A 25,502-nucleotide genomic window follows, 5' to 3' on the forward strand; every position below is an offset into this window, starting at 1 on the left:
ATTGGAGGCAAGCATTTTTCTCAACTGAATGCAACTCTGTAGTTGAGTGGCTAGTAAAATGCCATACATTCTTTTTTAAAAGAGCAATGCAAAAAACGTTTGTCCCTTCCTCCCTCCCACCCTTGCTTCTCTCCTACCTACCTACCTACCTACCTACCTACCTACCTACCAATATTATACACCTACCATGAGCCAAGCCCATGTTTGGGGCACAGAGATGAAAAGGGTGCAATACCTGCCCTGAGTAGTTATCGTCAGAAAGAACAGCTACACATACAAATTATAACACAGCGGATGAACAGAATGGAGTTTGCCAGATGACAAGGAGAAGAGAGGCTTTTTCAAATAAGAGTCAACACCCTGCACAGGGCAGGGAGGCGCATTCCCGCTCCTAGTCAAGTATTTTCCGAGTGGCTGGTACGTGCCACACACTGAATTAAACATGTTTGGAAAAACCTGAGATGCATATTCTAACCTGAGCATGATGGAGAAGATGAAAGATGAGGCTGGATATTGTCAGGAACAATTTAAAAGATCGTTTTAATAATGTTGCTCCCAGTTTTGTTGTTCTTTTCAAAGTAAATGAACAGATATTTTCTTATTTTTGTTCTAGCTTGATGTTGATTAAATAAAGAATACTTGAATGGGACAAAGTTTTTGCGTTGATTGAGTACATGTTTATACCAAATCTTAGTAAATATACAAAGAAACATACTGAATAAATCACAAACTCAGAGTTCAAGGGCAGAACTAGGCCAACCAGTGGCACAGTAAACTACTTAATTTCTTATTTGGAAACTTCCAGTGGCTAGCAGGAACCTGGGCAGACGGCAAGAGAGGGATTGAAAAACTTCCTGTCTGAGAAGAGAGGCTATTAAAATTTTTTTTTAACCAGATAGCAGCAACTGAGGGCTCAAAAGAACTATCTGTTTACTTCTCTAAAGAAAATGGGGAAAGTTTCAATTCATCACAAATAGTCGGATATGATTTGATGAAAATTACTGTTTTTTAAAAACATTCTACTTACATTTCATCCAGCAGAGATTTTGAGGTTAATCCAAAGACTACATACAGCCCCCAGATTAGTAACAAGCAAAGGATCAGAGTCATGGAAAATAAGAATTAAGATATGATAAAAGATCTGTACAAAGAGGAAAGTCAGAACTTAGCTCTGAATTTCCTGGTGACTGAAACAAAAAAGAAAATATAATCAATTATAGGCTTCTCATTGTTCACAGGGAGAACATACAGATCATGACTTCATTTTTATTGTCTAGAGCACAAAGTTCTAATATTTGTGAAGGACCCTTCTTCACTTAGTCATCTGAGGCAACAGTTGACTGTAGCCAGCCTGCCATGTGTTGAGGAGCATTGGCACTGGGGGACTTTGCCAAGGCATCCGGAGGGCATTTTTGTTGAAGTTTTCATGTGAGCTTCAGTTGGCATTCCATTAACACCACGTGATGGTGTTACCCACTCAGAAGAATGTTGTGACTCCAGCCAGATTCCACTTTATTCTCATGAGGGCTGCTTTTGGACAACACGCATAGTTATTTGTTTTCCTCTAAAGTCTGGTGTTCTCCCAGTGCGAGCTTCATTTTCCCTCTGTATTCAGCATCTTTACAGCATTTCATGCTAAATGGTGATAGGTTCCATCGTCATTCCAATTTTGTAATGGTGATAGAATTGGCAATAAAACCAAGTTCCCTGGAATTCGTTCAGCAAAGCAGTGATTGCTTAAAATAAGAAATATTTGTTTCTCAAATTCTTGTTCTCAAAATTAATAGAGGCCCCAGACCCTCCCCAGCGAGGCATTTTATTGTCTACCATTGTCCATTTTTATGCCGTCTGTGGTTATAAATAACTTCTGGAACAAGTACCAGAACAGATTTTAATAGCAATGTTCAAAATTCAATCCGCATTCCTTTTTAAATCCTGCTGATCTTTTCTTGTAGGAAGGATTGTTTACTAATTTTAATTTTGCATCATTGGAGATGGTACTGCCTTGAAGCTGTGCAGCTTAAGTTGGCGAAGAACCTTTTCACGAAATACGAAGTTAACATTGAGGATTTATTGGGCTTATTAGATAAAGAGCTCCATATATTTTAAAACTTTCCCAGCTTTACTACATTTTCTCTCTTATCAGCTCTGATCTTTGTTTCTCCTTGTCTCTGCTGAACAGAAGATAGATAAGATGCTGATAGCTTGTTGATGGATTTAACATATTTTTTTAAAGCAAACAAACTGCGAAAACTACTCATCTTCAAGTTGAAAACGGTTAAATGAAAGGATCTTTTTCACTCCTCTGTCACATTTAGTTAGCGTTTAATACAGTGCCCAGCACACACTAAACTGCCAGTAAATTGTATGTGTCACCGATATCCTGTCAACTGTTTTTAGAATATGCTCTTTGAAATGTGTTTCTGGTTTACCTTGGCCTCCCTTTCCCCACTGCCATCCTTCCAGCCTCCCTGCCGGTCTCCCTGACCACACTCTCTCACACTCCCACACAGCTCCTCCTAATGCTCCTTCTTCCACCTGCAGCTCTCCCGCCTGAGCGCAGCATCGCCGTCTCCCAAACCAGAGGGCTGCAAACACCTCCTCCCGGCCTTCCCAGTTGGTTGGGCTCTCATTCATTCCACTCTACAATTTTATTTCCAATTATCCTCCAGCATGAACCTCTGAACTTCTCACTCCCCAACACATCAGGCAAGGGGCTGCATGCCTGTGTTCGCAATGCCTCTTGAAATGCCTGGCAACATTGTGCTGAGCTCAGCCAGTCCTTCAGGTGAAACTCTAGCCCTGCCTTTTCTGCGGGGCTCAGCCTCTTCAGACTGACCTCTGCCATGTTGCAACTCCTTAGGCAATAGCCCCCACCCTCATGCTTATTTTTTTAATTACATAGTTCTAGCATTGAATTGCTGTGTTTCGTGAACACATATCTCATCTCAATTTCATTGTAATGTTTAAAGGCAAGAAACGTGCCTTTTTCGTGTTTAATGTCCACCACAACTCCCACCCCAGTATTAACTGCAGAGTTACCAAACTTCATTGTTATCCAAACATTTCCTTTATTTCCCTGCCCTTTGACCTTGCTGTCCTGTCCTGATGTCTTTGGCTGTGCAGCCTATTCCTGACAACCCTGCTTGACACCCTCCTCTTCTCCCAAAGATCTTGTGTTCCCCCAAACAGAATTAATCTCTTCTCCCCTATTCATAAATGGACTTGCATTTTGTTACAGCACCTCTCACGCTCTCCTTCAAAATGTGGCTATTTGCATAACTGCCTGCTTTATCAGATTATGAGCCCGTTATGCCGGGACCATGTCTTATTCATTTTGGGGCCTACTGTTGCACTTAGCACACGACTGATGCATACTTTTCCAACAAGTGTTTGTCAGTTTGAATCCCATATTGGATGGTAGACAGCCGGACATGACCTAGCGTTGTTGGGCACCTACGACTATGGTTTGTGTGTAGAGCGCCGCTTACCTGCTCAGTCCTCTTGGGCTGTGCAGAACCTGGTAACTGTTATCAGTTAGAGTCACCTGGTTCATATGTATATATCTGTTTAACAACACTTGGAGGAATTCTTTTATCTGGAACTTAATAAAGACAATAAAATGCTTAGTATGAGTGACTAAAACTAAACTGTGGAGTTAAGACCAAGCAGTTAAGCATAATTTCACACTGTGCATGCAGCCAGCCATGCTCTGGCTATTGAGCACTGGCTCCTGGTCCCTGTCACTGGGTGTGAGTAGCACCTCCACCCTGGGGAACATAAGGGAAATGTCTCTGGGCCCCATGTTTCCAGGGCCCTTGTGCAGCACTGTTTACTGGTCCGGTGCTGTTGTGTTTCTTGGGCCACCTCCTCTGGAGTGTTCCTTCCTCGTCTGAAGCCTTTTAATTCCCTGCCTGTTGTTAGGCAGAGAATTTTTAGTGTTTGTGTCTACGTTTGCCCTAAGTTTCCTATTAGAGTACCGAGTCTCCCTAAACTGAGTTTCTTGGTCTCATCTCTCCTGCTCCCACAGTCCAGAGAGAAGGTGCATGCAGCCCCGGAGGGGGAAGCGCCCACTGCTGGCTGCGGGGCGCAGGATGGCCCCCTTCCACACTATGGGTCCCTGGAGCTTTCTTGTGGCAGCTTGGAGGGAGTTTTATATGCCTGAAATACTGGGGGGAGGAGAAGAGCTTTCAGGATGAGCCCAGTGAGGAAACAGCTCTCCTCCCACTGAATGGACATCGTGTCTCTTGTGTGTTGATATGAACTCCCCGTTTCTCTCTCAGGCTCTTGCCTTCACCTGGACTTGGGGCTTGCTCTACAACCATCATCATTCCTAATCTTGGAGACTATCGGGCCATGGTACTCAGACCCTAGTTAATTTATTTCAAATCCAGCATCTTGAATTATATATGTATATGGTTCATGAATGTTTTCCTTACCTACCAAGATGCAGAGTGATACCAAAAGACATATTTTAATAAATTCACCAGAGCTTTAGAATGGGACTTTTTAAAAAAAAATTTAAACATGTATTTCACGGAAGCAAAAGGAGCAAGAAAAAAGGGGAGGAAACATAGCTAAGTGAAGCAACTGCTACTTTATTTTCCTCTCTGAAATGACACAGGGCATCCCCTGGGGCCAGAGAGCTTATGTTCCGTGTCCTGCTTCTGGAAGGGAAAAGGGCCTCGTGTCTCAGACGTGACTCCGAGCCCATTTAGGAATCCGGAGGTCTCTGATGGATTGGCTGGGCTTGTTGACAGGGCTGGCCCTGAAACCCGGGTGTGGGTCGGGTAGGAGAGGACATGCTGTGCCCTGGCCATCTTGACACAGTCTGTGGGGTCTTAAAGGGGAGGGCTGGCTCCCAATCGGTCTGGGCGAACAGGTACGTCCTTGGAGCTGCCACATAGTTCAGAATGGAGAGTGAGTCAGCACCCCAGGCGAGGACAGCAGCTTTACTCAGGCTGCTGTCTGAAAAACCAAAACAAAAAAACCCTGATCATCTTCAGGTTATTCCGGAAGAGGGAATGCCTCCCGAGTAAACACAGCTTTTGCAAGCAGAATAAAATATGGAGGAATATTCCTAAATTTCATTTTAGCCGATACCTTTAATTGTCCCTATCAAAGTTCTCACTAGAGCCTTTAATTCCTCTTCACCTTGATTAACTCAAGCATTTTTCAGGGAGGGGTTAAAAACAGCAAGTTGGGCTCACCCAAGAAACCAGGGGCCAGGATAAACCACCTGGAGAGTGTGTTCGCTAACCAGCCCTTCGCGATTCCGCCGCCGACTGCTCACACTGTGTGCTCTGAGTACGTGATCTTCATAGCAGTTTCATAAGTTAATATGCTCCTTTTCAGAAGGGAACTGAGCATAGAAAGACTGTCTTGTCCAACAGCAAACACCTAGTGAGTGGCAGCCTTAGGATCGCAGCCCAGGCGTTGTCGCTTCAGACCCAACTTGGAACTGCTTATTCGGCTCCAGGTCTCACGTGAATAATCATTCTCCTCCTTGTGTGTCCTAATGGAAAATAAAGATGATTTGAATAAATCATAGTATCTCTCCCAGACACATTCTAATCAGTAATTTTATTTATTAACTTGTTTTCATTTGGTCCAAAAATTTCTAACAACAAAAGAAATGAGCAGGGGGTAGGCCTGAAGGAACAGAAGAGAAAATCCGCAAGTTTGGTAGTCACTTCCTTACTGATAGTTGATTGTATGTATTTTCATGTCAGTTCAAATGCATATGCCATTGCCAGGTACTTGAAGACCTAATTCCTGGCACTGTGAAGACCTCTTTAAGAACAGATCTCAGAGGAATCTTTGAGATCATTCAGGCGATGCTCTTGCCTGAAATGCAAATCTTGGCTTCACCAGTTAATGGCTGGGTGACTCGGGGCATGCAGCTTGACCTCTCTGTAAGGTCTCAAAAGAGCTTTAGAGAGAAATCAAATGAATGTACTGGAGAGAATACAGCATGCTCAGTAATTGTCAGTTCAGCCTAAATGCAAAGAGAGCGCGAGAGAGGAAGACAGAGGGAGGCAGGGGGAAGGATTGATTCCCCTTTCTTTATGCCTCCAGCCTCGGTGGTTCACTCGTGCAGCGCCTTACCAGCACCTCCTCTGGGCTTAGTGACTAGCTGTTCACAAGGGCTTTAGAGTCAGTCAGTCATGAGTTCACCACATTTCACCAGTTGTGTGACCTTGGGCACATTATTGGTGTCTCTGAGCCTTGTTAACTTCAGTGTGGATAACAAACTCTACCTCTCAAAGCTTTTACAGTGGCTAAATGAGATAACGTCTGGAAAGTGCTGTTTTATTCCAATTAAAGCCCCATTTCCTAGTTCCAAAGGTTGAACTAAAAGTAAGTTCTTGTCCTCCAACCTGATGAGCTCTAACACAGAATTATCGTTGGGAAAGCCTTGCTTTCATCTCCTCCCACTTGAGAACCCCCGAGGGAGAAAGGGAACTACGCCAGGGAAGGGTATGGGCCCTGGGCACTCTGAACTGTAAATGGGGTTGGTCCAAGCTGATGGGAAGGGCTGGGCCCTGTGTAGTAGGGAGCAAGGACCTGAAGAGCTCAGGAGGGGTAGCAAGTGAACATAGCAGCCTGAGGATAAGTTGGGTGATATTAAGCTGCGAGAATTCCTTCTTCTGTGGAGATAACTAGGAGTAGGTGTGGCTCTTACCTGGAGAGCAAGCATTCTTTGTGTGCGCAAGGGACCCACCATACCTCTCAAATATCGTCGAATCAGTCACTGTCTTATAACTCAGAAATAGCATTTGTACCTAAATTTAAACTACTACACTAAGTTACATCATCATGTTTTAACCTAAGACCTACAGGCTTCATAAATATATATAGGAGATTGTCTGGGGACCAAAGAGGAAAAAATCATACTAACCTAGCCTCTGTTAGGGCCCCCAGGCCTCTCACAGGCACATTCTTCACCAAAGATCACAGTGAATAAAAGTGTTTAACACTAACTACGTGCTCAATAAATGATAGTGATTATTAAATTATTATTATGATTTTTGATATTATAATGATCACTAATATTTAGTGTTGCATATCAAAATCATCATTTGAGGTTAATGCAGGTAATTGAAAGCTACATAAATCTTTGTAAAAAAAAAAAAAAAGTACAACCCGGCTGGCACAGCTCAGTGGTTGAGCATCGACCTATGAACCAGGAGGTCACAGTTCAACTCCTGGTCAGGGCACATGCCCAGGTTGCAAGCTCGATCCCCAGTGGGGGGCATGCAGGAGGCAGCTGATCAATGACTCTCTCATCATTGATGTTTCTATCTCTCTCCCTCTCCCTTCCTCTCTCTGAAATCAATAAAAGCATATTTTCTTTAAAAGTACATATTTATCTACATCATATATATTTTTGTTCAAGAAATGAAATAGGTATCAACCCTTTTTCTCCCAATTGGCTATTTAAGTTTTCCAACATTGTTGAATAATTACTCTTTTCCCATTGATCTGAAGTGTTTCCTTCATCATACTTTAGTTATCACTATATATGGGTTGACTTGTGGACTCCTATTTCATTGATCTGTGCCAGTACCAAATATTTTTAATTTCTGTAATTTTGTAATAGTCTGATATGTTAAAAAGGCTAATTCTCCTTCATTCTTTTTTAAACATTTTTTTCTGAGACATTTTTTAATACTAATTTTTCCAAATCACCTTTTGTGTCATATTATCAAGTTAACGTTGGTTTTGTTGTTCACTGTCCTTTCCAACGTGGTTCCCAACAACACCTGGACACAGGAAGTGTGTACTCCTTTTGGGTGAAGTCTGGGCATTACTGGGCACCCCATTTATATTCCTCTCCCTCTCCCCGAGACCTCCTCATTCCCTGTATCATTCAGTGAATTGTGCTGAGCTCCCATACGGTGCAAAGCTTTGTTCTTGGTGCTCTGAGGACAATAAAAGCTGGTAAGACATTCTCTCGCCCTGAAATGAAGTAGATGCTTCGCTTGGCCTTCATTATCTCTGCATCCGTCTCTAGGGAAGCATTTTTATTCTCATGACACACCTGGATTCCTTGAGCTGTCAACACGCATTCCCTCAATGAGAAACTTTAAATAAAAATTATTTCTAAAGAATTAAAGATAAGTTTTCATTAAACAGTTTCTGAGGCTACAGAAGTGATACCGGAGAGGTTCAATCCTTTCTCTCTTCTCTTCTAAAGCAACTTACGACATTCCTTCCTTTATATGCCGGAAGGAAACATTTTTTGGTGTGTGTTTTTTAAAGGTACAAGTGATTGCCTGAAGCTACTTTTAGGAGAAACATATTTACTATTATCATATCTCTACTAAATAGACCTCAGTGTAGAAGTAGTGTTTTGTGGGCTACTTTGCAAGCCGCCCTGGGGAATGTGAGAAGGAAGCACTTCTCAGTCAGTCACTTCTCTTGAAGGGTCATAGAAGTCCACATTTACAGGAAACTATTAGTGCCTCGTCTTTATGCAGCTCTGCCTCTGCCAGCAGCTCATTCAAGATTTCCTGAGCAAATACTGTCATTTCCTTTTTAACTTCTCTGCTGAAACTAGAATTCGTGCAGCTTGAGCTGCAGCCCATGAATGAAGACCTTGTGCCGTGTTTACAGGTGCCAACCAGGCGTGGCCACCCAGGCCAGGCACTCACCTGTGTCACCTGCATTGGTCAGAAGCTCTCATTAAGCTTTGACCAGGCAGTGCTGGTTCCAAGGGTGACTGCTCAATGTCCCGCGTGATGTTATTCTGTGGCCTGTAGGTAGTAAAGCTTGATTGCTGGAGGCCACCTGTTCCCAGCAGGTGATCGCGTCTTTCCCAGTATGAGAGTGAGTTCCGTGATCTCACCATTCTTACCATTAGAATCAAATTCTTACTGGACGAAAAAATGCCATTACCCTCTATCTCACAGAAGGGTTTTGATTTTTTGCTAATTGCGTTCACTGATGTAGTACTTCTCACATACTTGTTCAATATTATGCACTGATTAACAAAGCAGTTTTTTGCCAGATAGCATCTATATAAAGTAACCTTTGTCTTTTGTTCATCCCCAGTGTATTAGATTGAGCCATATGAATTTGCAATTCTTATAGTGACCCGATATAAAAGGAATCTCCCCCGTTACCATTATCGCCACTTATTTAACTTGCAAATCTGGTGTTAACCTACATTTCAGCTTCTTTTTTACAAGTGCCTAAATGGCCATGGCTAATAAAATTTTCCTTCCATCTCCGTTTGGGCCTTCTTGTCCCCTCCCTTAAAGTATAGTTGGTATACAGTGTATATTAGTTATATTAGTTTTAGGTATACAATATAGTGATTTGACATTTTATACCTTACAGTGTGATCACCCCACTCAGTCTAGCAATCATCTGTCACCATGCAAATGTCACCTCCCTCTCTGTATGGTGAGGTCAATTGAAATTCTTCTGCTGTTATTGTATTTCCACTGATGGTCTCCTTTAAAGACCCATTAATGGAGATACAGCCAGAAAGAAATAGTATCTGAAATTGGGCAGTTACAGCAATTGCCAAACTAGTCAACATAACAAGAAGGGTAAGGTTGGCTGAGTTTCTAAATGAATATTACTCCCTTTTAAATAAATTATATAAAACAGTTATAATAGAACCCATTAATTTGGATTCCATTAATGAGATAATTCAGACAAAGCCTGTACTCTATTTTTAACTCTGTTTTTCTATATAATTATAATTTAATTATGAGAAATAATCTGTAGGTAAGTAGTATAAACACAATTGGAAAAATTATCACTTAAGAGAAAAAGAAAACTCTCAAGGGTACCTTAGAATCTCCAACCAACAACTGAAAGGCTGAGTAAAATCCTATCATTGAAGCAGAAGCTCAAAGAAATCCGACAACCGAAGCCTTGATAATCTGTAGAGTTAGAAACTGCCTTTTGAAAAGCAGTTTGTAAGTTGCTTTCCATGGTCTCAGGCCGCCAGTTCTTTACGTAAATCCATCATTCCAAATTAGTGAAATTTTGGTGTATGAGCAATGTTAACAAAATATTGCAGAATGTCATTTTGTTTTACTGAAGGCAACTAAAATGTTTGACATTTTAATGTAAGTTTTTATATCAGATTTTGTAGAGGATTTTGTTAAAAAAAGGTTCTACCTATACTCCTGCTGCCCCTTGCATGATGCCCTATGATAGTGGCACACAGGGAAGTTCCTACTGTCTGAGCCTCAGGTGCCTCATCTGTAAAATGGGGGTAGTCATAACCTACCTCATAGGGTCGATGTGATAATTAGCTAGTGATTCACATAAAGTAGGAGATGAGTAAGGATTCATTGTCTGCCCCCTCCCTGAATGAACTTTTCTGAGCATCTCCTTTGCTGCGCTTGACTGTTCTTTGAAGCCTAAGAACAAAGCTTAGTTCCCTTAGTGACCAGGGCTGAACTTTAGGTCTTCTGTCCAGTAAAACTGGGGTGCAGAGCATCCAGCATTTTTGAAAACTTCCCATTTACAAGAAACAGTACAAAATACCTTAGAGCAAAGTTCAGTTGTCATCTCTTATCCTTAGAGACATATGATATATATCATGTGATATATATCACACACACATAGAGGGTGGGACAAAAGTAGGTTTACAGTTGTGAGTACATGAAACGCAGACTTTATTCTTGCATTATTATTTATTAATTATTGTATTATTTTCCGTACAAGCAACTATAAACCTACTTTTCCCCCAACATATGTAAATATAGATGATATAGATATAGATAGATATAGATATAGATATAGATATAGATATAGATATAGATATAGATATAGATATAGATAGACAGAGAGAGAGAGATAAACAGTGGGAGTGGGGTAAGTGGGTGACAATAGATGAAACAAGATTAACTTAGAGTAGATCATTAAAGCTGGGTGATGTGTAAAAACATGGAGAGGAGGTTCGTTATACTACTATGTTTACCTTTATATGTTCTATAATAAAAGGTTTTTAAAGAGAAAAAAATTGTCATCTCTTAGGTATAATTTCCAAAGTTCCTTGTCTGCCCTAAAATCTGGAATGTACCCATCATCCAGGGCTGCGGATTAGGCATTGAAAACCACAATTCTTAAAAAAAAAATTTTTTTTTTTAAATCTTGTCATAGGGTTGGGATTGCTAACAATTAACATCTCACCTGGGAAGCATAAATAACCTTGGTCAATAACCAACTACCCTAGAAGAACTTAAAGTCATAGAACAAATGATAGATTTTGATGGAAGCGAGAGTATGTGTCTTTCAACAAACTTGAGGTTCTGCCATGTGCCAGACACTACTCAGGCCTATATTCTGGGAGACACAGCCTGGACCCCCTAGGTCTGGACATGTTTGGTGAAGGGTGTGAAGGTGAAAAAAGCATGAGCTAGGAAGCAAGGAACTGAACTGTAAAAATAAATGTTGCCTAAGAGATCTTTTTGCCCAGGCAGCCTTGTGAGTGGACTCTTTGCCCATCCACCCTGGGAAAAATTTGTTCCTTCTGCAGCATGGGGAAAAAGTGCATCATCAAGTTATCATCACAAGCTCAGCAGAGAGAAACAAGCTTAAATCCATTGGGTTTGATATGTTTCTGTGGACATTCCACTGTCACTTAGCCCACACAATGCAGTCATTAAAATACCAAATCTACACCAAGTTTACCATTCACGTGTCTGATCTGGGAGCGAAACTGACATTTGGAGTGTCTACTATCGCACAGCCCAACAGGGTGGCCATAGTTACATGTAGGTATTTACATTTAAATTAATTAACATGAAATAAAATTTAACCCTGGCAGGTTTGTCTCAGTGGTTACAGCGTCTGCCCTTGGACTGAAGGGTCTCAGGTTCCATTCCAGTCAAGGGCATGTACCTTGGTCGCAGGCTCGATCTCTGGCACCAATCAAGGTGCGTCCTGGAGGCAACCAATCGATGTGTCCCTCTCACATCAATGTTTCTCTCTCTTTCTGTCTCTGTCCCTGTCTCTCTCTCTCTCCCCCTTCCACTCTCTCTGAAAGCAATGGAAAAACTATCCTCAGGTGAGGATTTAAAAAAAAATTTTTTTAACATTTAAAAATTAAATTAAAAATTCAGTTATTTGGTCTCACTAGTCACATTTCAGGTGCTCTATAGTCATATGCGGCTAGTGGCTACCGCGTTGGAGAGACCCATGCAGGGCTTGTCCGTCGCTGCGGAAAGTTCTCCGGGACAGCACCGATTAGGAAGTGTCAGTTATGCTTGTGCGCTGTGCTGTGCTATGATATCTTATTAATTCCACAAAAGAACCTCAAAGGGTTTCGTTCCCATTTTGCAGATGAGGAAAGAACCTCAGAGTAGTTAAATGGTTCTCTGCTCATGTAGTGGCCACTGCAGAACCTGAGAGATGGCCAGTGTCCAGTGAATGGACAGCTAAAGCCAGCAAGTGAGATTCCCGGGATTGTGTGACCATGAAGCCCCAAAGTCCCAGCAATAACGAGGTTCCATTCCAGTTGTAACGTGTTTTGAAATAAAACATGTGTAAAGTCTCCCTTCTGCTCAAATTTAATGACATATCTAAATTCTAAAGTGACTCATAAAAAGAGAAAGTATATTTTAGTTTTAAAGCGACAAGGTAAGCAAGTGGATACCTGTGCTGAGTCAGGGATTGGAGAGTGATTACAAACAAGTACAAGGTTTCTTACGAGGTGAGAGAAATATCGTGATATTAGACTGTGGTGTAAATTGTGTTTTGTAAATTTATTAACAATCATTGAATTGTACATTGACAATGTGTGGACCTTATGGTATGTAAATTATACCTCAATAAAGCCATTTTTTAAAAAACCAAGATATAAATCCTAACACTCTAGGACAACCAAAAAATTTAATGTTGAAAAGCTGCCAAAAACTTTAATTAGTGAGTCAAAGATTAATTGCTGGCTTATCCTGGTTTCCCTCATGATGGTAAAAGAAATGACGTTCTGTCTCAAATCAAACACTGGGAAACTCTACAAGGTAGGTATTATTATTCTCATTTCACACGGGAAGAAATTGAGACTCAGAAAGTTAAAATAAGTTGCCAAAGATCCATAGCCAGTAAGAACTGCAAGTGTCAATTCCAGTACTGTCTGGCCCCAAAGCCCACGGCTGCCCTCCCGCCCACATCATGCTCCCCCTCCCTGGAAATAAGAAGCTCTGGCCCTGACCGAGTAGCTCAGCTGGTTAGAGGGTCAAACCAATATACCCAGGTTTTGCGTTTGATCCCCAGTCAGGGCTCATACAAGAAGCAACCGATGAATGCATAAACAAGGGGAACAACAATTCTTTCCCTCTCTTCCCCTCTCTGTCTCTCTCAAAGTCAATCAATAAATTTTAAAAAAAGAAGCAGCCCTTCCATTGTTTGACTTGAGATCACTTTCCATCTTCAAGGACAACAGTAAACTCATTTTCCAGTGTTTCTATCAACATTTTTTTAATTTCGTACTCAAGAAAATTCATGGAAAGTGTGAGGCTGGAATCTGTTTTCAATTTTGAGTAAAACGGGGGGGGAAAAAGAGTCTGGGCCGTATGTGAATAGGAAGATACGTGTTTCTGTAGATGTTCACAAGGACACATTAGTTTATGGTTTTGAAAATTACATCTGTGTGTATGTATATAATATGTATGTTACATAATGTTATATTTATGAAGAGACTTTCAGCGACTGTTTCCATTTTTTCCTGATTTAGTTGGCTCATTGGAGACTCCAAGATGGGACTTGCCAGGATGTCTTAGTAACTTTTGAGGGACTTGCCTCTGTCAAGCGTCTTCCACGTGGTTAACAGCCCAGGACTGGCTCACTCGATAAATTGGATAGCTCACTCTTTGCCCTTTTTATGAAATGGAATTCTGAAAACGGAAAGCTGCTGAGGCTGCATTTTCCAGCTTTGGCCAGGGCTAGTGACCTTTATGTCTTAGTTCTATCTGCTCAGCATCTAACAGTATTGTCTTCTTACCATTTCCCTGTTCCTGATCATAAGTGGTTAACCAGACCTCTGCTGGGCCATCCCCCTGCAACCCGCCAGCCTATGAAGCCTGCTGTAGCTCCCTTCCCTTCCTGCGTCCTTCCTCTGGTTCGGCCCAGGCAGTCTCGTCTTGCCTTTCTGTGGCTCTCTTGCTCTTTCTGTGCCTTTGTAATAACCTAGGGCCCTTTCCTTTTCCTTCCTTTCTCCTGGGATATGTCTGTATGCTCTTTGAACCTGTTGAAACAAAACAAAATAAAAATAAATAAAAACAAGAAATCAGTTCTGTGCCACTCCAGCAGGACATGTCCATGGGCCAAATTTGACCTTTCGGTGTTGGCCCTCTGCTTTCCCTAGGACCTTGAGAGACAGCAGCAACAATTTCCATATTCAAAGCAATCTAGATGTCATTGGGGGGGGGACACCCGAGTAAATGTTGTGATAACTCTGTAATTATGAAAATGGATATCATAGTGCTCTCTTTTTCCCTCCACCGATATTCTTAGAAGCAGGGAAGTTAACAGAAGCGTCTGCTTTTACATATTTGGCAATAGTAGAGCTTATTAAGTAATTTTGAAATTCTCACAATTCTGTTCACATTTCAAAATAAAGTTCATATGCAAGAGTCCTTGAATCACTTCTTGTGTGCTCAGAGAGATTGAATGCCAAGATTTGAAATGTCGTTAAGATAGTTTCAGGAAATTAGCCATCTCCTAGTGTCAACAGTAGGTTGTGTGTTTTAGCCGTTTGACTCACAGCGTCAGTGGGCAGCCTGCTTTCTTGTGAACTGTAGTCAGTTACCTTCCCCAGCATATGTGTTCAAAACAAGGCAAGTGCCTCCTTCCCGACTGCCTGCATCCTAATCCTTATGGTCCAGACATCTCCACGCAGCCGGTGGTCTACTGTACACATCCCACTCCAGCAAAGCGTCACCTGGGACTTAACTCAAAACTGTTTCCATGTATATTTTAGAAGCATTGTGTCCTTTCTCTCTTACTCTGGATTTTATGCAGGTATAATTAAATTTGGACAAAAGATGTTCTGAGAGAACTCTGCTTTAAAGGATTTCAAGACAGTGCTTTTGAAAGCAATGAATGCATCTATAAAACAGACACTCTGTATTTATTCACTGTAGGCCTAGACTTTTCCCCAGTAGATTTGCACAGAAGAATTTGGTTAACAAATGCATTTTCTCCATAAAGGGCACTTTCAAAAGCACTACATAGAGTGCTTGAATTTAGAAATATTGCAATTATTACACCTATAATGTATCATTTTGCACTATGTTAGTGTATCAAATCAACAGGTACACAATGTTATATGTCAGTTATATCTCAATAAACCTGGGGGGGAAGTGTTTTCTTTGCAGCAAATATAATAAGAAAAAATGGATACATTTCAAGATGGGCTATTGTGCATAAATTTTATAAGTTGAAAATGAATAGAATCTGTGAATTCTTTTAAAAAAAAACCAATGTAGAAATATCAGCACTAGGAAGGGGATGAGAATGACTACTGTGTGCCCACTATGTGCCAGGTCCTGGAGTAAACATTTTAATATCAAATGAAGCTCTGTGTAAGGTTTGAAACGGCTGGCTCTGAGGTTCGATGACCCGAATTTGAACCCCAACTTCCATCCTGCTGTAAGGATTCCGTGACATAAGGTGTGCAAAGCATCTACCCTACGCTGATGTAATGGGGGGGATTAATAAATATTAACTGTTTATTTTATTTCACTTAATCCTTTGATGTAGTCAGTATCCCCACTGTACAGATTAGGAGACTGAGTCTAGAGCGATCTAAGTAACTTGCACCAAGTTTTCAGAATTAGGTTGCAGAGGCAGAATTTAGAACCAGGGTTCTGCTGGGCACTCTGATAACACCTCTAACCGGGAATCATTGTTGCAGGATGATCTGTGCTGGGACTTTTTTTTTTTTATGGTGGGAAAAACCACCCCAGCTAGAATAACACCCTCTACTGAGAGGCAAAGCTTTCTTTACAGGCAGCAAATTCACAAATAATGTATAAACAAACAAACCTTAGCATTTCTAAGTTTAGAAAAACTTCCAAAGGGCCCACCTCAGCAGTCAACCATTCTTAGAGTTCTTTTTTCATTTTGAGGAGCAAAGTCTTTTAGCTATATGGCTAGGTCTACACTTTTCAACATCTGTGCATGATTTATGAAACATGTCAAATAGTCCTATCAATACCTCTGCTGTATAAATGTCACCTATACAAATATCAACTTGCCATGACAGCTTAAGGAAATCATAAGGATGATATTCCTTTAGCAGCCAGAAGGCAAACTTCCAGGGTATTTGGGGGGGGGATAACTTTTTGACTAGCTGCTATAGTTTTCATCTGTCCTTATGTCATGAGCACCAAGTGATGCTGGTGTCCTCAGTCCCTTGGCGACGTCGGTCATGCCCGATGTCAGTGTTGTTCAAACAGCCCCTCTAAATGCGGGCTCCTATTGAGGCCATCCTTGTTTTCATCTTCGAGGCCCACGGCTTGGTGGCCGTAGTGACCAAGTATTGGCTACCATAGGGCAATAATTGACATTTTATTTATTTATTTATTTTAATTATAGGAAAGGAGAGGGAGAGAGAGATAGAAACATCAATGATGAGAGAGTCATTGGTCGGCTGCAGCCCACAACCCGGGCATGTGCCCTGACCGGGAATCGAACCCCGATCGCCTGGATCCTAGGTCAATGCTCAACCACTGAGCCACGCCCGGCCGGGCAATAATTGACATTTTAATAGTGAAGGAGTTCAATGGTGTTGACATTGAAACTGGAAAATCATTTTACTAATGCAGGATTCTGCTTTGCTGTGTTGAAATCCTAGGCAAATCGGTCACCTGCAGCCCAAGACACAAGTAGGATTTAGCTCTAGTAGCGGGCTGACTCTTTTTCCTTTAGAAGTATGTCTAAGAGAGGGCTGGATTAAACTTCAGTTCACAAGTGAATATGAGCATAATATAAAGATAGCAGAAAGAAAACAAGAAGAATTGGGGCTGAACGTCACATAATTTTCATTTCAGTTTACTTCCTAGCGCTTGATCTAGTCACAATGTTTTCACCACAGTGTTGCTACCCCCGGAATTACTCAGGTGCTTAACTGTTCCGCCGTCTAAATGTCTGTCTGCAAGGAGGCACACAGTGTACGCATCCAATTCTGTGCAAATGGAAAAACTCACCTCAGGATGCTGCAATGGACGGCACCGTTCGAGAAGCTTCCCATGGCCCCATTTAACCGCTCTGGGTTTCCTCTCCAGGGTTCAGCGGATTCCTACACGAGCAGGCCGTCTGACTCCGATGTCTCCTTGGAAGAAGACAGGGAAGCGATCCGGCAGGAGAGAGAGCAGCAGGCGGCCATCCAGCTGGAGAGAGCGAAGGTGACTTTCTTGCCCCTCTCTGGTTCCAAAGTGGAATGTTGATCAGCGGCTCTTCCCCTGCCTCTGATTTCTCCGGGGGGGGGGGGGGGGGGAACCATTTTATGATCACCCTGCTAAGGCACCCAATTGCAAGGCTTTCTGATCCATTCACCCCCAAGTGAGGTTTAGCCACATTCCCAGGGGACCATTACCTGAGACACTGACACGTCACCCGTTTGTGTTCGGTCTGGAGGTGAATATTGTGGTCATCTTCCCACTTAGCAGTTGTGGCCAACATCAGCTCACCACACCCAGTGTCAGCAGAGAGCCTCCTAAGGTTCCAGCTTTGCCGCCTGTTCTGTGACATTCGCCTTCATTACAGGCCACACTTGCGGTGTTGTTCTGTGGGTGTCCCCGTGGATCCCTCTGCTCTGCCCTTTTGGTTTCAGCCTCCCACCTAAAGTTCAGAACTTTGAACAGGTATTAGCATTGCAGAGAAGACAAGCAATAAAAGCACTGCAAAATAGACCTTCAAATATCTCACAAGGAGAGCCCCTCAACCCCCCCCCCCCCAGGAATCTACACCCGCAGGAGGCCACAAACTGCACGTTTAAATGTGAGAATAGGAGGATTCACTAGAGATCTCCCATTCTGTGTCTTTGAAACTATTTTTTATTTTTTAGCACAGACTCCTTTTGTCAAATGAACTCTCACGCACAACAGCAAACTATAAAGCGGGTGAAGGCCAGCCTCTTGTCCCTGCCTCCATGAGAGGCTCCTGAGGCATATTGACCCAATCTTTCAGTTTTTAAAAGAAGCAGAATTGAAGCTCAAATACAGTAAATTCCCTTTTCTATTTTTACAGTAAACATTTTTTAAAAAGAGAGTAGTGACTCCCACACCTGCAATGTCTGTGTTTGGCTGGCGGAGGGGGTTTGGGGCAGTGCCTGGAAAGGGGCATCCGTGGGACCCTAGTTCAGGTCCTGCCTCCAGTGTTGCTCCCCAGCCTCGTTCACAGCACGAATACATGAGCCAATCACAGAGCAGCCGGATTGCAGGGACCTTGAGTTCTCAGCTGTGGCTAAGTTGTGTTTTAGTTTTCTTTTGGAGTTTGTTTTGTGGCCATTGTGGTCACCCGAATGTCAGTGCAGTACCGTCAGCGTGGGCCGGTGGTTTGCATAACCTCCACCAGGCTGCACCAGCCCAGGAGCACTTAATCCAAAAGAGTTTCAGAACCAGCTTTTGTGAGCTCGGGAGAAGGCGACGTGTGATCTGCTCTGCCCTTCCTGTCTACCCCGCTGGCCTTTCTTTTCCCTGGCAAGATAAGGTATTCTATTGAGTGGGATCCCACAGGTTTTCAGATCTCAGCTACCCCCACCATCACCACCACCACAACAGCCTTTGTATTTAAGACCCAGCGCCCGTTTTCTGTATCCAAAGGGTGGAGGTGTCTGTTATCATTTAAAATAACAAGCATAAGTTTTATAACTTGAGGACAGAGCAGCCAACCCCTCCCACTTTGCATTCCGTTTCAGGACATGGGGGCACATTTTTTTGTCTGGGATGTTGGAACGTGCCAGAGCCGGAGGGGGGAAGGGTGGGCTGGCAGGACCGAAACACTTTCAGTGCCAGCCTGCAGGTGTCTCTGTGCTGCCTGACAGCGTGAGACCCATTGGAGATCCCCCTTCAGAAAGTGATTTCCCGTCCCGCCTGAGACTGTCACTTACCTTGTTATAATACTGCGTTTCAATATGAAGCATCCTCCTCTGTCTTCCTCCCTCCACCCTTGCTCCACGATCCTGGGCCCAGTCCAAGCCTGTAGCCTTTGCTGTGAAGACAAACGTGAGCTACTGCGGCGCCCTGGATGAAGATGTGCCTGTCCCCAGCACGGCCATCTCCTTCGATGCCAAGGACTTTCTACACATTAAAGAGGTACATGTGGGGCACTCTGTGTTCCCTCTCCTGCCGCAAGACCGAAGCCAGGGATGGGCTCTGAGCCAGATTACACAGGGAGAAGCCCTGAGGGGCGGACAGTGTGTTACCTCATTTAGTTTGCTGGGCCTTCCAAACCCATTCATTCTCACCAAGATTTAGAAGCCTAAGGTCGTTACTTGCACTATCACACATTTAAAACTTTGGATCGCAGTCACCACAGGGGTGGATTCAGGACAGGCCTGTGGTCCTCTGGTCGCCTTTTAGTTCCCTTGCATGACCCCAGAGCTGTAGATATGGATCTAACTTAAGGAAACATGAGTTTGGTGGCAGGGCGCCTACCCAACGGTGGAAGGGACCGTTTACCCTGGATGTTGTAATTATAAACATCTGGGCTATAGTCCTGTGGACCTTGACCTTGGAATCAACACTAATGAGTGTAATAATTAAAGCATTAAAGCTAAGAAGAGGGCAGAGGTCTTTGGGAAACAGAAAGCGTAAAGGATGGAGCAGTACAGGGAGGGCGTGAAACCTCTCAACTCAAGAGGTGCAATAGTGACATCTAAAATTTTATTCACTCAGCCTCGGTGTATTGAAATCCTACTTCATGTCAGACTTGTGCTGGGCACTGGGGGGTCAGAGATGAAGGCTTGCTTTCCCTACTGCCAGGAAGCTCCAAGTCTGGAGGAAGAGACAGACAAGCACACAGTTTCCACATGGGTAACAGTACAGCACAATTGAATGGATGTGGTAGGAACACAGATAAAAAGTAGGGGGGACCACCAGGCTGGGGGCTAGGAGGATCAGGTGCCTGACAGCTCCACAAAAGCGGTGAAGCCTGAGAAGAGTTCAAGCTGGGATGGGGGTGGCATCCGATGGAAGGGACAGCCAGGAGCAATGAGATGGCTGGAGGGCAGTAAGTAGAGAGTGGTACAGGGGACCGGCCAGGGCAGAGGGACAGGAGCCTGATAAAAAAACATTTTTAAAGACCTTGTAGGCCATGGCAGGAAGCCTGGACTTTATCACCAGGCACTGGTCTGGAGAAGAATTTTAAATAAAAGACTGATGTGACCAGCCTTGTGTCGTAACATAACTCTGGTGGCCAAGAGAGCGTTGCAGAGGCTAGGGAGACGACATGGGGCCGGACAGTTGGCTGTAGCAGAAAGGACGGAGACGCAGCAGCTTGGAGAGAGAGTTAAGTGGCAAATATACAGGACTGGGGGATTTCACATGGGTGGAAAATGTGGGGGAAAGTGAAATAAGGGGGGAATGAAGGGCAGAGGCTAATTTTTCCAGTTTCCTTGGAAGGGTGGATGGTGGGGTCAGCTATCAAACTAAGGAGGGCAGAGAGGGGAAAAGACTTGTTATGGGTGTAGATGTGGTTATGAATTTGCTTTTAGATGCACTATATCAGGGATACTGTGAAACTCCCATGAAGATACTTAATAGATCTTTACCCATATAATCTGGAGGCCAGAAGAGAGGAATTGCAATTTTCTCTCCCTAAATGCTAAGAGTTGAAAAGGAGACTGGGCTGTAGTCAGGAGAAGATAAAGAACTGAGGCATTGTTTTGAAATTTTGCTTTGCTTTTTTTGTTTCTAAGATGGGAAGGATTTAATCATGTTTTCCATGCTGAGATGTTGAACCCAATGAAATACAGTGGAAGGAAAAGGCATAGCTGATGGAGGGAGGGGCTGGAGTCGAGGGGTGGAGACGGCATGTGGAAAATGGACACAAGAATTAGGCTGAGTCAGGAGGAAAGTCTTGCTTCCCTTGAACTTCTCTGGTCTGCACAGAATTTTCTGTTGACGTTGGGGGCATACACTAGAGGACCTGTCTACTTGATAGTCTCCTTTGTCTCTGCTAAAGTGGAGACATTGGAAATTAGATCTTAGGAAAAGGTGAGACAATAAAGTGAAACCTGAGAATGGAGGAGCCTGAAGATTGTGATCAGCATAAACATATCAGTTAATGCCACCGAGACACTTGCATGGTAAATATATAACAAGTTTGAAAATCACTGTCATTGAAACTCTGCATTCTACCATGGCATTAGTGACACCAGGACATACACAGTTTTAATGTTTTAACTATTTGGTATCAAGTGGATCAGACATTTGGATGTCTACAGATGTCTCACTGTCCTTGCATTATACCCATGTGACCTACATTTGTATAGTCACTCATTTGAGATATAGTTTTTGAGCAGTTAGTGTGGCAGATATCCAACAGCTAAAAAGAAAGTAGACAGAGTCCCTTCCCTTATAGACGTAAAGTCTAGTGAGCGGGCAGATAATAAACAAATAAATAATTCCAATTTGTGAATGCTTTGGAGGGGAAAATTAACCAAATGCTGAAAATTTTTAAATATAAGGAATGAGGGGTTATATACTTTCAAATATAGGAGTGATCAGAGAAGGCCTTTGTAAGAATGTGACCTTTAAGTAGAGACCGAAAGGATCAAGAGGAGCCAGTCTTAAAAAGAGCAAACCTTCTAGGCCGAGGAACCTGCACATGCAAAGGACCTGAGGTAGGAAAACAGCCTGGCACAATCAATTATCTAGAAGATAATTGTGGCTGGAATGCAGTGAGCCAGGGGCCTAGTCACAGGAGACATAGTTGTAGAGGTAAGCAGGGCACAAGTCAAGTAGGACCTTAAGGTGATGGTGAGACTTCAGGTTTTATCCTAAATGTAATGAGAAGCCATTGAAGACTTTGAAAGCAGATTAGTGAGATGAATTTATTTTTTTTAAAGGTTCTTTGATTGTTTGTAGAGACGGTGGATGGGAGTGGGATAAGTATGGAATCAGGAAAACCAGTAGAATCATTCTAGGTGAGAGATGATGGGATTGAGCCAGCATGGTGACAGTGAGATAGAGAGAAGTAGGCAGATGTGAGATATGATACAGAAATTCAGTGAAGAGCACAGGTGATGGACTCAGGGTAGGAACTAAAGTTTAGCAACTGGGATGGATATTAGGTGGGTGGGGAGAGAACAGATGGGGAGAGCGGTTGGGGAGTGGACCCTTCGAAGATGATATCAAGTAGGAAGTTAGCTCTAAGAATCTGGAGCTCAGAGGAAAGGGTTGGGCCAAAGGTAATAAATTTGGATCATTTGTTTATGCATTGCATTAAAGCTGTGATAATGAAGGAAGTCACCTACTAAGGAGAGAGTAGAAGGAAGAGAGAAGGCAGCTCTGGATCAAACCCAAAGGAATCCCGTCCTGCAGATATGAGGTACAACAAATAAGGAAACAGAGAAGTCTGAGATAGAGGAGGGGAACCAGGACAGAGCAATGTGTGGACAGCAAGAGAGGAGCGTGTCCTCAAGGAGGGAGCAGTCGGCTGTGGCAAATGCTGAGACATGTCACCTAAGATGAGGAGTGAAGAATGAACATTGGATTGGCAGCATGGTGGTCAGCAGCATGGAAGTCACTGGGACCCTTGTCTGCAGTTGTGGAGACGGAAGCCAAATGAAATGGGATGAGGGGAGAAGGGGAGCATATTTGGCACGTGTAGACCATGCTTTCAAGGAGGTTGACGCTGACCAGGAGTAGGCTGAGGAGGGTATGAATTCCAAAGAGGCTTCCTTTCCAGCAGGAGCTATTGGGCACCTGTACGTGCCGAGATTAACAGAGAGAGAGACTGGTGAGAAAGGAGAGAGAGGCAAAGGAGTAAAGTTTTTGAGTAGGCAAGAAGGGTGGGATCCAGAGCCCGAGGGGAGGGACCGACCTTTGCTAGGAAGGGGAACACTTCTTTACGGAACGTGCAGGAGAAAGATGAGTGAGGGCAAAGACTGCCTTGGTCATGGAAAGCAGACGTAGCCTCAGCTTGATGGCGTGTGCTTCCTGGGTGGTCTGCATTTGCCTAGAAGACGAGGGCCCTCCACCTGAAACATGTGCCCTGGCATCTGAATGGTTAAGTTGACTTTGTCCCACCATCCCCATCAAAAATGACCAACCGTATTTATTAGTTGCGAACACTCTTCATTTCCCAGGACAAGCAGAACTTTCAAAGGTAAGAGAAGTTCTCACATATTCCATGCACACTCATGTAACAACGTGCCCACTTTGCTGTGCTTTATGGCTTTCCTCCATTCCACCAATATTCCCAGTTTGTCCCGTCGGTTGCTTTTTGACCTATATGCTCCTTGATCAGTGGCCTTCTCTTTAATCTGGCAGTTTGAAGCATGATATTGAGCTGGTAATCCTATATGGATTACAGCCTTTTGTTTCTGTATCTTGAAATATCAGATATCTAAGAAAACACCTTAGAAAGATAAAGGGCTAATCATTTTAGGGAAATCAAAATGAGAACGATTTAAACAACACTAGGGTGACCTTGCCAGGAAGCTGGCACATGCTCTCGAAACAGTGACACAAATGAACACGTTGCTGTGATTAAGTTGTAGCCTTTCCTCTCATCCATTGCCTAGCAGGCCATTTATTATGCTCTGTTTTAAGTACTTTTCAGTAATGAAAAAACTTAAATGCAGAGAAAAGCTGCAGCTCTCCTTATCACATATACCAAATGATGGGCAAATTAAATGCTTGAATGTATTATAGCGACTTTCTCTCAAGTGGCTGAAAGAATGTTCATTTATGTTGAGTCAGATTCTCACTGTGCTTTGTCCGTTTCCTAGAACTAAGTTAAAACATGTTGGACAGATTCAGTAATCATTTCAGGAAGCCCTTTAAGGTCACTTGGGTACCATTTAATAAATTAGTGTTCCAGTGGACTCACTTAATTTCAGGAAATAACTTAGGCCCTAGGAAACTATGACTCAGAGTCTGTTTTGTCCCCACCACGGTCAAATTTAAATACCAGGCCTGTGCACCAAAGATTCTAAAAGGGTCCCCTTGCCTTTTGTTAATCCCAAAATAAATATACCTGTTATTTCAAGCCTGTTATCCTAAAATAAAAGATAGGAAGATGGGGAAAGCTAAGACCTAGATTAAGATTTTATATTGGTTCAACTCACATTTCTTTGGTGTAGTCTCACACTACATGTAGTCTCACACTTTCTTTCTAATCTAAGCAAAGTGTACTACATAAAGTTGTTACATTTTGGAAAAAATAGATACTTTGGGATCAAAGCTAGAGAGTTATTTTGCCCAACACTAACAAAAACAATAAAGGAAGTTCTGGGAATCATCTCTGAAGGGTGTAAATAATAGGGCTGATGTGTCTGCTCTCTAGAAATCACTAGCTGAAACCTTTGAGGAGGCGGGCAGGATTAAATGTGTCTTCTACCCTAGGATTCAGAAAATCTATAATTATAACCGCAGTTTTGCTGACCCATCAAATGGGCCACGTTGACAGAGTCTCACCTTGTATTGACTGAAGCCTTTGCATGGGTTGTTCGAGTTTACATGTCATGGAACTTCATTTAAATGGAAACCCTGGTGTCCCTTTTGGGCTTCGGGCCATTTGGAGATTATTTCCCAAAAATCCACATACAAACATAGATGTTTAGCCTTTGTGAGATTAGGCTTCTTTTTCTTCAGGTAGTAAGGTGGATCTTAATTTGCAAACCTATGTTTGGAGGTGTGGGGGAAGAAAAATAGTTTTCCTTCTACCCTTCTAAATTCTTCTGGATGGTCTAATAACCAAATTACCATGAGACAGATTAACAGGAGAGAACAACCAAATGTATTATATAGGTACCTACAGGGGTTCCCCAAGAATATGAGACCCAAGAACAGATTGGGCAGTTAAGATTCATATGTCATTCTGGAGCTATGGAGAAAGAGTGTGTGTGTGGGGGGGGGCACTTCAAAGGGCAGGAAGACAATTCACAAGGAGATGAAAAAGTGAATGTTTGATAAATAACTGTTTGCTGGGCCATGTTTAACAATGGGGCGCAGAGAGGACTTTGAACAGTGGGCCTTGCTGGGTTTTTCTCTATCACACTTAGCTCATATTAAACTATAGTTATCTAAAAATAAATAGATAAACTACAGTTGTCTATGATGATATGTCCCTTCCTGGAGCAGGTCCTCTAAATTCTTTTAGTCGGTCAGGGGAGGGTTAGGGTTTTTTCTTGAGTCTTTCATGTTTTTACAGTAATCAGCTTGAAATAATTAATATTTGGAGTGGCATATTTTGGGGTAGTAAGTTCTGCTTCCCCTCAGAAGATTATAATCCTTCCCAGTGAGAGTAGATAGCAGGCACTATCATGGATTTTTACCTAAAAGCTTTTGACAAATAGA

At 42.8% G+C, this 25,502-nt stretch overlaps 1 protein-coding gene across 7 annotated transcripts in view; it reads left to right on the plus strand.

The window, feature by feature from the left end:
- The window catches only part of CACNB4 (calcium voltage-gated channel auxiliary subunit beta 4), a gene marked incomplete at its 5' end in the record, with an annotated part of 200,315 nt that overhangs the window by 141,977 nt on the left and 32,836 nt on the right, over nt 1–25,502 (plus strand). For 6 of the 7 annotated variants that reach the window (XM_081142738.1, XM_081142739.1, XM_081142741.1 and 3 more), the window contains 2 exons: nt 17,259–17,378; nt 19,167–19,289. In XM_081142738.1, the coding sequence (XP_080998864.1) occupies nt 17,259–17,378; nt 19,167–19,289 (243 nt within the window). Of the gene's footprint in view, nt 1–17,258; nt 17,379–19,166; nt 19,290–25,502 lie in introns of those variants that run through there. The other variant, XM_081142744.1, reaches the window with a different exon arrangement.

The sequence above is a fragment of the Miniopterus schreibersii genome, assembly GCF_964146895.1.
Source record: "Miniopterus schreibersii genome assembly, chromosome: 7".
NCBI lineage: Eukaryota > Metazoa > Chordata > Mammalia > Chiroptera > Miniopteridae > Miniopterus > Miniopterus schreibersii.